The 13837-nt window shown below is 40.0% G+C and overlaps 1 protein-coding gene across 1 annotated transcript; it reads right to left on the bottom strand.

Moving 5' to 3' along the window:
• Positions 1 to 6096: 6096 nt before the first annotated feature.
• On the bottom strand, positions 6097 to 8607 carry fzd10 (frizzled class receptor 10). The gene has a single exon (XM_062998686.1). The coding sequence runs from the start codon at positions 8605 to 8607 to the stop codon at positions 6853 to 6855; it is 1755 nt and encodes a 584-aa protein (XP_062854756.1). The 3' UTR covers positions 6097 to 6852.
• Positions 8608 to 13837: the final 5230 nt, after the last annotated feature.

Below are 13837 nucleotides of genomic sequence, written 5' to 3' on the forward strand. Positions count from 1 at the left end.
TTCTTGACAGCAACTTTGGTGGCATCCCACCTCCCAAAACATGCAAAACTTGATCAGCTACTTTGAAATTCTCTTAGATGTAAGGTACTAAGGTTTAGCATGTGCTGCCCTGTGATTGGTGCCCTGCCAAGGGGTATGTCCACCTTGTGCTCAGTGTTTCAGGTTGGCACTGGACTCACGACATTTGTGACAGGAATAAAGTGGTTAGTGAAAAATCAATACATGAATAACTCATGGTATATAATAAATCTGGTATTTACTCACATATAGACAAACACACACCTATAGAAGCCCCAACAACTATGCCCCTCATGTTAAGCATTAGTACCTGTGGGTCATCCACAGTTCACTCAAACCCTCAGACAGATTATATTTCTGTGTGTGAGAAAGCGTGAAAAGTGTGAGAAATTGTGACTCTACCCACATGTTTCCTGTAATCTGTCACAAAGAGAAGATACACATTACCTATTTTAATAAACACCCGTGCAGGGTAACAATCTAACCTTTCACAGCATCTGGAGTGAGTCAGTGCACCTGTGTAAGACACCACCGAGTCATTCACACCGTCCAAAATATGTCATATTACCCCCACACACAGGTGCTAAACAATAGAAGGTGATGAAAGATGCCACTGTTGATGGTAAGGCTGTTTACTGTGAGTGACATGAGCAGGTAAAAGGGAATGAAGTGCTCACTTTGTGGTATGGGTAGCTTCAGATGTAAAATAACTGCACAGGCTACCCCCACCAAACTAACACTACTCAGTCTGCTGGTGGGGAAAAAGCGGGACATAAACACAGCTCTGTTTTCATATGGTGCAGACATGATGTGCACTTCTGTTGAATGAACCACATTTTTGTGAGGACTGAGATAAGGATTAGAGAAAAATGAGTAAATGATTGGATTTAAATTTGCAGCATCTCAGAACCTCTGGATTATAAACAGAATTAGGTTTTAGCATGCTGGGGTGTGCTGGATGGGATTTCAGCTGCTCCCATATTTTAGGGGGAGTCTACATACTAGACTTGGCACAGTTTTTAAACTGGATGCCCTTCCTGGTGCAACCCTTTTTATTTGGATTTGGGACATTAGCCAATCGCATTTGCGCAGATGCCCAACCCCAGATTCTTGGCTCTCAGCAGTAGTGGAGTAGTATTCCTTGCTGCTGTACAACCTAGGTACCACCATGGAAGTGTGCATGAAAGGTCTAGAAGATGACCGACTCAAACAGCAGCAATAGATGAGCGATCGTCTCTGACTTTACATCTACAGGGTGGACCAACTAGGTAGGAGTGTCTAATAGAGTGGACACGGTATTTAAAAACTCCATCAGCGCTGCTGTGTCTGATCAACTCATACCAGCACAACACACACTAACACACCACCACCATGTCAGTGTCACTTCAGTACTGAGAATGATGCACCACCCAAATAATACCTGCTCTGTGGTAGTCCTGGGACAGTACTGACCATTGAAGAACAGCATGAAAGGGAGCTAACAAAGCATGCAGAGAAACAGATGGACTACAGTCAGTAATTGTAGAACTGAAGGACAGTGAGTGCAGAAACAAGGAGGTGGTTTCAATGTTATGCCTGATAGGTGTATATCTAGTAACCACTCATTTCTACTACAATCATCTCCCCTTTATATCCAGCACACAAACTGTAGAGTGGTGTAGTGTACTCATATCAAGTAAAAGATGATTTACTGAGATCCTCTGTTTGTGTTTGTGTGTTACTGTTAAAAATTGTGAAGCAAGGTAAGGGGCCCACGGGAGGTTGATAGACAAGTGACTTTGAAGATCTGTAAAGTAACAGCTGTCAACCAACAATTTACAGCAAAGTCGCTATGTGTGTAAACAGTGTGGAGTCAAAACACGGAGTAAACTGACATTTCAATTGAGTGTGTCAAGACCTAGTTCAATAACCAGGTGAAATCTGTCAGCTCATGTGTGAACAAAAGCTGCTTCATTAGGACCATTCTTCAGACCAGGGATTCGAACACCAAGAGAAACCACACAGTCAAGATCTGGGTGGGGACAATGTTCCCACAATGACATACAGTGGATTCAGGGATTATTCAGACCCCTGGACTTGTTGCACAGTTGATTGATTTGATTTGCAATTTCATTTTTACCTTTAATTCAGTCAGATTATTAAAATGCATTTTTGTTATTGGGTTATTACAGCCCCAAATCGGAAAAAAGTTGGGACAGTGTGGTAAATGCAAACTAAACAATGTTGTTTCTTACATTTACTTTGACCTTTATTTGATTGCAGACTGTATAAACCCAAGATATATCATGTTTGTCTGACTAACTAACAGCATTTAGCAGACGCTTTTATCCAAAGTGACTTACAGTACTGTGACAGTTTATTGTCTAAGAAATTGAGGGTTAAGAGCCTTGCTCAAGGGCCCAACAGTGACAACCTGGCAGGGGTGGGGCTTAAACCAGCGACCTTTTGATTAGTAGTCCAGTACCTTAACCGCTAGGCTACAACTGCCCTTTGTCTGATCAACTTTATTACATTTGTTGATATACATTTCCGAACTCAGTAATTAATTAATTAATTAATTCATTCATTTATTGTCTGTTTTACCAGCACTTTATCCAGGTCAGGGTTGCAGTGGGTCTGATACATTGGGCAAAAGTCAGGAAACACTTCAGACAGGTCCAGTCCATTATGGGACACACACACAATTAGTAGCTCCATCTGGCCTGACTCCATGTCTTTGTGATCTGGAGGGACCCCACACAGACACTGGGAGAACATGTAAAATCCACACAGAAAGAACACTGGACACTGGACGAGTAAGTATAAGGTTGCTGGTTCAAACCCCAACACTGCCAGGTTGCCACTGTTGGGCCCTTGAGCAAGGCCCTTAAACCTCAGTTGCTTAGATCATATACTGTAAGTCGCTTCTGCTAAATGCCAAAAATGTAAATGTAAAAAAATGTAAATGGTTGCCTGGCCAGGGGGTCAGACTGTGAATTCAAACATGTTAATAGTGGCTATACAGATGTTTAATCTTTTATCTTCAAAGCTGTTCTTCATTATAATTACATGTAAAATTTACACAGATGAACCGAAATTAATTCACATAAAAAGAAATTGAAGCGAGGAAACCAGAGATGTGTTCATGTTGCATAAATGATGAGCTATTAAAGAGATTAAAGTCAACGAGCTCTCCACACCAAAACATTCACGCCTGCAGTCACACCATGCTCTGTGTATGTGTGTGTGTGTGTGTGTGTGTGTGTGTGTGTGTGTAGCACATCAAAAAAACATTAAACGCTTCTCTAACTGGTGGTAACAGGTGTGAGATTGTTTTGTTACAGTATATTTCAATCTGTACAACCTACACAAACACACCTTCACTTACACACACAACGCACACCCTCACACTCGCCCAGTAATCAAGACATGGCATGTTCCAAAACAGGGCTATTGTACACGGCACTGTTCTGTTCTGAAAGCTGCACATGTACACACACACACACTCACTACACATACAACACAGAATGCACAAACTCAAACACTAAGCCCTGTTGCGTGTTAGTCTTAGCTTTTGTCTGTGCCGCAGAGCCCAGAGGCCATGCTCACCTGTGCCTATACAAACTCACTAAATATAGGCTAATCACACACATACACACAATCAACAGAGTAAAAAGGACAGCTAAAAACAGACATGCGGCACAGTGACACAGCTGGTAAAGTGGGTGCCTCACAGCTTCAGAGTCCTGGAAACCCAGGTTTAGGTTTTCGGTCACTGTCTGTGAGAGGTTTTATACTTTCCTCTCCCAGGCACTAGCCAAGTATTGGCTGGCTAGTCTAAATTGCCCATAGGTGCGCTTGTGTGTGTGTTTGTGAGAGAGATACTGTATACTGCATAATTATTACTTCACACAATGACTTTTCCACACAATGACGTCTTTGATTCAGTACCAGCAGTCAACATGCTTTACACGCTTCACAAAATTAAAGTCAAATGTTTACATACACTTAGCAGGGACCCATATGGGACATTGTGTATTTGATGACAGCCCTGGAATTTTAATGATTTCTGAAATTGTTCTTCTTTTGTTACTAAAAATTTGTTCAAATCTGTGTTTAAGAAACTGTCATGGTACATTTACATTTTTGGCATTAAACAGATGCCTTTATCCAAAGCGACTTACAGTACAGTATACAGTCTGAACAATAAAGGGTTAAGGGCCTTGCTTAAGGGCCCAAAAGTAGCAACCTTCTGATTACTAGTCCAGTACCTTAACCACTAGGCTACAGCTTGCCCTGTTTGATCTGTTTATTTGTGTTTTTTTAATTATATCTGTCCACCTCCTCCCAACATAAAGTGACAGTTTGGGTTTCATGACCTACCTGAAAAAGAAACAACACATAATTTCCAGTCATTTGGACTGGGATCAGTCAAACTAGTCTTACTTATCTGGGTGCAGATAAATCACCAGCTGTAGTCACTTATAATTACTAATGAGGAATTAAGAGATCATGCCACAAAGTTTATGTGACCACATTAATTTTGTTTAAACTCTAAACTGGTGTGTATTTTTTTTGATTGAACAATTCTGTATGACATGTAAGATAGGCACAGTGGTAAATAAGACTAGCCCACTACGTCTAGGATCCAGGGTTTAAACACCTATTTACTTACATATACATCTACATGATTGGTGGGGGACTGAGGCATTGTGATGTATAGGGTATGTTATTGCCTTGCACCTACTGATTTTGGGAAAACTGGCATCACCGCAACCCTGGCTGGGAAAAAACAGTGGTAAGACATGCAAATAAAGCACAAAAATTAAAGTGGTCAGAAACTGGTTAGAACAGACTGAATAAGCAAGAAGCATGGAAAAAAGGATGTGCACTGAATATCACACTTGTGTCTTTTGCATAATCCCAACTATATCCTTGCATGAGGGCACACATCATGCTTTGTAAACCTTTTAAGTACCCAGAGATCAACTTGAAAGCACAACAAAAAAGTCTTAGACTTCAGAGTTACAGATGCAGGTTTTTGCAGGAACTCATGTACACCCCCAAAACTATAAACTATAAACATTTAAACTATTCAATTGCATTTCTAAAAATCTACTTTGTCTGCCTGACCTGATTTAATTTTAGGATTAAACTACACACATTACAAAAGGACCTAAATCAACTTTAGAGTGGCAGCTTCTGCATTGTTTTTGAACAGAAGATGGAAGTGAATAGATTAACTATAATAGCAGAGGAATATAAAAGCTCGGCATTTCAAACATGCTGTTGAAACAGGATTAAAAATATAGCTTTGTTCATAATCTCTTTGATGTAATCAAACTTTTTTTCTATCTCAACCATCAAAACTAGACACATGGTGTACTGGAAACGATGGAACTGAACTAGCAGCAGGTTTTCTTCTCCTTATTTATTCATTAACTGATGTTCAGTAAACTGCTTCATCCTTATCAGGGTTGTGGTGGGTCAGGAGCCAACTGGAGCAACTCTGCGCAATGCAGAAATACATTATGGTAGAAGATTGATTATTTAGAAGCCAGTCCACCTGTCCTTAACAGCCAAACTTGGGTCATTGGGATCCATTTATTTATACACTTATTTTTAGTAATCACATGATCCTGATCAGGGTCTCTAAATTGCTGTTTGTACATTTTTACATGAGTTGTTACACCAGATGTTTTATGGTCAGAAGGTACTGAAAAAAAGATGGAAAAGGAAGAATAACTTTGCACTATTATCAATATTCATATTTATATGTTTTATATATTTAGCTTTTTATATTTGATGTTTGTTTTTTTTAAAGGGAAGGACTGAACCCTTGTCCACAGAACCCTGGAGCATGGCAGCTCCCACACCATGCACCGCACCGCTGTTAAACACATTTTTGGTATATAATGCATATCTCTGGACTCTATAAAGCAATAAAGATAAGCTATATTGATTGAAGGCTTATCGTGAGCATAAGTATCACACCCAAAATGTATATTCCATGAATAGCTGAATTAATAGAGTGCATTTAATCAAACAACTGAACTTTCAATGATGTTATAATAAGGCTCAAGTTTCTGTACACTTAAACTAGTAGGTCTTTATTTTCTTTTTTACAAAATAGGAACTTTTTTAGAAATATGTACACAGGCATCTTCGTGCTACAAAAAAGAGCTTAGTGGAACAAAACAGTCCAAGGGGCTAAACAGCAGCTGTAAAGAATGTTCCAGTTAAAAGGCCTCTGTCTTTTTTGACAACATTTAGTGCTTGTAGATTTGCTTTACGCCATAAAGGGGCTTTACAATGACCAGTTCATTCTCTGCCCAGGCCTAAGCCAACAGCTGCTCTCTAATGTCACTGTAGCAGAGTATGTATGACATGGCCTTCATTTCCATAGAAAACCCACTGTGGAGGAGCCCCCACTTCTCGCCGGCTCATTCACACACATTGTACGCCGAGTCCTGTTAGCGTGTTTAATCAGGCCCTAAAGTATTAAGAGGCTTTTAGTCACTTGTCACTTAGAGAGACATCAGTTGCCCATGATACAGCCTTTCCCAGTGACATAACCACAAAGAGAATTTGTTTTTTTTTATCCTTTCAGTTTTTTGACAGCACAAAACAAACAAATCATTTTTAAACTTTCCAAAAGTGAATAAGTAGTACCAGAACTAGCAGCTGAAGGAGGCTCACACAAATCCTCAGGAAGAACTTAAAGACTTAACACTTAGATCTGTGTCCTTCCTGAATTGAGTGCATAAACCGGGAACTTTTGTGGTAGCAGGTTTATCCACAAACTCTACCAGAACGTATAGTAGGTGTCTCTGAGGTCAAACATAACCATTGAGTTCATACACATGTAGCAGGACCTCCTGCAGGTTCGTACTTTGTTTTGTGAGTTTTCAGTGCAGGATGAGGTTTCAGATAAGGTCCACTACCTGTGAAAACACAAGCCGCCTTCCTCCTCTCCCTCTTTCTAAGTTTGCGACTGAAGACATTCTGCCAGGATTGCAAAGTCTTAGAGGTCCAGATCCACATGCCACTGGTGATGCCCACTACTAGCAGCATAAAGATCTTTACCATGAAGATTTCCACAGCCGGTATGGAGTTTTTCATTGTGCACTCGTCTCCACTTCCACTGTTCCCTTCCACACAGCGCTGCTCTTCAGCCAAAACCTTCCAGTAGTCCATATTTAAGCGCTCGTAGAAATAGCAAGCAATGACACAGGTGGCAGGGACGGTGTAAAGGACAGAGAACACCCCGATTCGCACCATGAGTTTCTCCAGTTTGTCCGTATTCTCGCCCTCTGTCTTCATAATTTTGCGGATGTGGAAAAGAGCCACAAATCCTGACAGAAGGAAAGATGTACCAATTATGAGGTAGCATGACAAAGGAATAAGGACAAATCCAGTCATGGCCTTGACATCCATGCTGCCCACATAACACACGCCAGTCAGCTCATCACCTGCCACCTTCCTCATGACCAAAATCAGGATGGTCTTTATGGCTGGAATTGCCCAGGCGGCCAGGTGAAAATAGCTGCTGTTGGCCTCAATGGCTTCGTGTCCCCATTTCTTTCCTGCAGCCAGGAACCAAGTCAGAGTCAAAATCACCCACCAGAGGGAGCTAGCCATGCCAAAGTAGTAGAGGATGAGAAAGACTATGGTGCAGCCCGTGCTCTCCAGGCCCTCCTGAATGATATATTGGACACCGCTGTCACGGTCACAGGCCACATTTTCGGCCCCAACAAACAGCCGGATGAGGAATCCCACAGAGTACACACAGTAGGACATGGATAGGAAAATAATGGGGCGTTCTGGGTATTTGAAACGCTGTGGGTCGATAAGGAAGGTGAGGACAGTGAACGCACTGGAGATAAAACACAGAATGGACCAGATAGCCATCCATACCAAAGAGAAGCGCTTGTCCGCTTGGCTCCAGTACACATCCACTTTGGGGTAGCACTTGGGGGCACAAGACTCACTCTTCTGCACGTAATGAAACTTTCCAGGGTTTCCACAGGTATCCTTGCCCGGCCTCTCCTTAATGGACAGATCCTTGTTCCCATGTCGAGGAGGGCGTGCATCCGGAGGCTGTGTGTGCGACCCTTTAAAAGGATCATCACTGCCATTGTTGGGGGCTTCCATGCACAAATAGTTGGGGTCGTTCTTGTTCGGAAGCCTGGAGCAATCAAGTGAGTCAGGCCAGTTAAAATTGAACTGCTCCATGATTGGGGAGCACTTCTGCCTCGCCTGTTCACACATCACCCTGCAAGCCGGAATTGGCGTTGACACCTGTTCTGTGCACATGGGAGCATACAGTGAACAGAGGAAAAACTTCAGGTGGCTGTGGCAGCCGAATTCAATCAGCGGTGCGAACTCGTGAAGTTTTATGGCAGCCTCGCTTTGATCTTCGTGCCCCATCAGGTTGGGCATGACTGTCAAGTTGTAGCCGATGTCCTTGCATAAGGGGATTGCGATTTCCTGGCATCTGCCTTCACCCGGCCGGTCCGGGTCGATGGAACTTATAGCAGAAGATACGCCACAAGCCAACACAAGCAGAACAAGTCCAAAAACGCTTTGTTTAAAACTTGAAAGGAACATTTTTTCCACTTTGGTTATATCATGTACAATGTTTTAGAGCTTTTAAAGAACCTTGTATTTCTTGATGACTTGGCTATAGTGCAGGATTGTCAGTTATGGAGATTTAAGCAGTCGGACCGTCAGCACAGTTCTAGCACAGACTCTGGAAGTAAAAATAAGGCAAATGTCTCTGACTTTTAAACGAGCATGAATTTCCTGATGACGTTGGGGTAGTACAGGATTGTCAAGTGCTGCGATTGTAAAATTCGAGTAAAAATTCCAGTCCTGCTAGATGTCCTTGACTTTCAAGCTTGCAAGTATTTCTTGACAACTTTACAGTAGAGAAGGTTTGTAAAGTAAAATGTGGCAGTCAGCACAGTTCTAGCTCAGTAATTCCTTAAGCCAAAAAAGTCTGTAGAACATTTTAGCACCTCCAAGCAGAAGCATGATTGAGGAAAAATCCAAGTTATTTCCATGCAGGGTATCTCCAGACATCTACAGCTTCTTCAGACGTTGAAGTGTTACAGTCCTGCGAAGAAGCAATGAAGTACTGAGAGGAGCTTCCAAAAGTGCTGATACTAGTTCTTTAAAAAGAAAATATAGACTTCTTAATAAAGTAAACGTCTAAACACAACCAAAACGAACTAGTTTAGTTTATAAAGGAGATAACACGGAGAGGTTTGCTGGATGTTCTGACTCGATCTGAGTGTCTCACAGCACTGACTGCTGAACTGAAGGAGTAAGTGAGAGAACCTGCTGAAAGATCCGCCTTCAAACACACTCGCTTTGCATAAAAAAGCTTGAACTGACACGGCGATTAACACCCCTCAACACCCCCCTTCCTCCTCCCCAAACTATCCCTGCGGAACACAGGAGGAGAAAGTCTACACAACACTTCTCTTTTACAGTACAGATCACAGCGAAACGCTCATCCGCCATTTGTTGTTGTTTGTTGTTCCCTCAGGTGAGGAAGCCGCCGGCTGGCTGAGCGTCTCCGACTCGGTTTGGAGTCTCATCGCGGCCGAACCGACTCGTTTAATGGCGTTTTGTTCGATCGTTTCGAGTCTGTCCTCTTTTCTTTACAACTGCCGATTTTCACGCTTTGCTCAATTGTGTGAGAGAGGCAGAAGAGAAAAGGAGAAGAGTGTTTTATGCCCTCGGATTCGCCTCACTTTTTATTGTTGACGGAACCAGGATGGTTTGGGGGGTCTGCTTTTATTTATAACCACAATAACACATTCACACACACAGGAGCTGAGCTTCATAGCAATTCATACGAAATGAATGAGTGAAGGAGACGATAAGATATAAGAAGAGGGCAAATACAAGTGAAAAAGTACATGGAAAAGCAAATAAATGTAACATAAATAAGAATAGTGCATTAGTTTTATGAATAAATGAATTAATGGATTAATATATATAGACTTATAAAAGTTGATTCCAAGTTTCATTAGTTTGCTAAGTAAAAATAAACTAAAAAAACCATGAATATGACATTTTTCTGCACACTTTGGGTGCAAAAGTTCTTTTTAAATCCCCCCCCCACCCAAATAATTGTTAAAATCTGTGCCATTTTAATAAATTTTTTTTTTTTAAGTTTATTCCTTTGCAGAATGTGTTAATTTATGTTCACTTTTTATTGTTGACGGAACCAAGATGGTTTGGGGGGTCTGCTTTTATTTATAACCACAATAACACATTCACACACACACACAAATGAATGAGTGAAAGGGAAGATAAGAGATAAGAGTAAAGTATATGGAAAAGCAACTAAATGTAATATAAATAAGAATAGTGCATTAGATTAATGAATAAATGGATGAATGGACTAGGATATATAGTTTTATAAAGGTTTATTCCAAGTTTTAATGGTTTTCCAAGTAAAAAAAGTTAACACATCCATTACTGATAATAAAAACATAAATATGATAAATATATACCCCCGTATGTTAATCTGCTTTCATTTTCATTTATCTGTGTCATTTTCATTAAAATCTGTAAAAGTTTATTCCCTTTGCAGGTTGTGTTAATTTATGATCACTTTTTGGCAAGTGCCTGGCACACTTTTATACAATGCTGCAGCTTATTTGACTTGAAATCATATCTTGATTATAGCTGTGATAAGTAATTTTTTGGTACGTATGAAAGTGGCACAAATGTGCATTTTCTGCACACGTTGGGTGCAAAAGTTAAAATCTGTGTCATTTTCATAAAAACATGCAAAAGTATATTCCCTATTAAACCTTGGGTTTAGGGTTGAAAACGTTTCCTTTCTGTGTGGAGTTTTCTCCAAAATATTCTGTTTTTCTACAACCTCCCACAGTCATGCAGAAGTTGGATTGCTTACTCTAAACTGCCCCTTGCTGTGAGTAAGTAAATGTGTAAGTGTGTGTCGCCCTGTGATCTGATTGGCTGGTGCATGTTTAGGCTGTATTCCTGCTCTGCACCCAAAGTTTGAAGTTGGCATTACAACCCACTCAGATCCTGACCAGGATTTAGTGGCAAGTAAAAACAAATTAATAAATAATTGTGTTTTAAAAGCAAAGGCACCATTTTTGGTCTCTGTTTGGCATCAAAACCAAGAGACAAGTTGAAGGTGTGTTAACATTTACACTTAATCATGAATGTTAGAACAATGGGGTGCATGGGGTGATGGGGTTAGCCTCTAAATTTGGTTTTATTTTATATATTATGTTTTTTTTATTATAAAATTGTGTTTTTATTTTTTATTGTAATTAGAAAGACATGATACATGTTTGTGCAATTCTAGGTGTAAAATGTTTCAATCACATGAGAAATACATAGTTTATATATATGAATAAAAATATTCATATTATTTTTTATTTAAAAAATCCCCTAGTTACGTTTGTAACTTTTCATAATCATGCACAAGTGAACTATTCATTCAGCCTACACACTACGCAAAGAAATTGAAACGAGAAATTCCATTACCTTCATTAACATTCAGCTAACGTAATGTTTTGATGTCTGTATTGAATTACAGGCCTGTTACACAGAAACAAATGAATTAGTAAAATGTTGCCCTTTTCAGATCTACAGTGTGTGGCTTGTTGACAAGACGCAGGCATGCCATTACATTCTTAACCTATGGCAGTTCTCTCTCATTCTCTCTCCATCGTAAATTCTCACTGGAGGAAAATGCCTGCAGGACGAGCTCTCAGACAAAGCCAGTTCAGTCTAGGTTTGGTTGATTCATCTGCGTTTCATGCTGGTGTCAAGGAGCGGCATGCCAGGGCTGGAACTTTGCTTGCGGGGCAGTAACCTTGGCACGCATGCCAACTTAGATAATTCTCAATTATTAAGGAAAGTGATAAAAGGATAAAGTGCATAACGTTTACTGTAGGTAATGTATGAATGTGGTTTTAGCGAGGATGAAAGGTTGTGGCTGTTTTTGCATGATCTAACCAGTTTTTGCCTCGCAGTAATTATATACAGTGGTTAACCCTCTGTTGTACGTCATTCAAATATGACACAAAGGCTTTTCCTTATGGTTTCCTTATGGAATTTATTATTTACATGTTAAATATTGCAGTGTACCTGTGTGTATACTGTGGAGTGTTCTATTTGTAACTTATGCTTATTAAAAGCTTAGGCTGTGAGGTATTTTAGCAAACAAGACAGCATGTAATAAATAGTAATAAGAAATACAAGTGTATCTTTTGTAGGATATTTTAAATACTTCATTAAAAAGCTTTACACTGGTTTAATCAAACCAAACCTTTCTCCCAAATTTCATTGGTCACATATACTGTGTAACTGTGTTTTTTTTGCTGTATACCCTACATTAAGCTACTTTATTTAATATAGTTCTGCTTAATCTGAACATATTTTACTTCTATTCAGACCAGATGTGCTGTCTTAAATTGGATACGGCTGTACTAAATAGTAATTCAACATATTCACACTACACTATTTTGCTGTACTGTTTAATAGGCATTATGTGGTTTATGATGCAGAATTTGTGATCATTTTGAACTTTATCCACCACATCTACTCATCATAACCAACTCACTGCATATCTGATTCAGGTAGTGACTTTAATGTGACCCCTCCATTTTGACCATCCTTTGGCATTAGATGACTGCATGTACAATAGTGTAAAAAGCCTTATCTTAAGGCTCTAGCAGGGAAGAAATTTGCTGAACTGGCATGATGGAAAGGTGGCATACTTTCGACATGACTGCCATGACAGAGAGACCCAATCTACTCCCAGCTTGATTTTATGCACCTCTTAGCAGTTGGTGTGGCTGACATACTGTAGTTGTGCAGCTTGACATTCAGCCATAAAAAAGTTCTTATTTTTATAGTCTGTCCACTCTGCACATGTTTGGCAGAACCACTTAGCACAGATAGATGTGATGGTCTGTAATGTTAACATTCAGTTGTGTGGAATTTCACACGTGACGCTGGTGGAGTGTTGTTTGATATGGAGAGACATGATGTTTATACATGTGAGCACCCTCCTTTAGAGACTTTCAGCCTGTATCCATCACTGTGTCTCTGCTCCATATTAGTTTCATGATTAGTATATATTTGTACTAAGTGCTCTTTTCATCCTTTAACTGGTGTACTGTTTTGGGGTCCCACTAGTAACCGCTGATCTTGTCGCTATAAGGCTTAATCACATTGTTTGACATTTAGTCTTGACGGGCATTGGGGCCAGTCCTTCTCTTGTTTAAAAAGTCCCCAAGGTATTGTTTAAAAAGCTCCAGTCACTACCAGCTATTTTAAAATATACCCTGTTATTAGTATTATTATTTGAAAAACAATAGGGGTATGTGTGTATTTTCAGCATTTTACTATACCACTAATCCATGAGTTTATAGTAGTTTTGCAAAATTCTTTTAGGCAATTTAACAACCTAGAATTAACTTTATAAACATTACCCGGTCCTGCATGTACTGAAAGTTTTATATAGAGGGAGTTTGTTGGCATTGTCTCATCTTTATAAGTCACAATTATCAAACTAAGCTAACTTAAGCTCTGTAAAAACACACAGCCATAAAATACCTTCACATATGCTGTGTGGGTTTCTTCAGGTACTCCTGTTTTCTCACACCTTTCAAGAACATGATCTAAAATGCCCCTAGGTGTAAGTGAGTAAGTGATTAAGTAAATTTTTGTTGGCCTGTGATGGAATGGTGCCTAGGGTGTATTCTGGTCTTGTGCCAGGGGTTTTTAGGTCCATAAACAGTACATTCTATATTTTTTTAGCGTGTCCAATTGCCCG

The sequence above is a fragment of the Trichomycterus rosablanca genome, chromosome 7 (genome assembly GCF_030014385.1).
Source record: "Trichomycterus rosablanca isolate fTriRos1 chromosome 7, fTriRos1.hap1, whole genome shotgun sequence".
Lineage (NCBI taxonomy): Eukaryota > Metazoa > Chordata > Actinopteri > Siluriformes > Trichomycteridae > Trichomycterus > Trichomycterus rosablanca.

Coding starts and splice junctions, on each gene's coding strand:
- fzd10 (XM_062998686.1), bottom strand. CDS start 8,607: ATGTTCCTTTCAAGTTTTAAACAAAGCGTTTTTGGACTTGTTCTGCTT.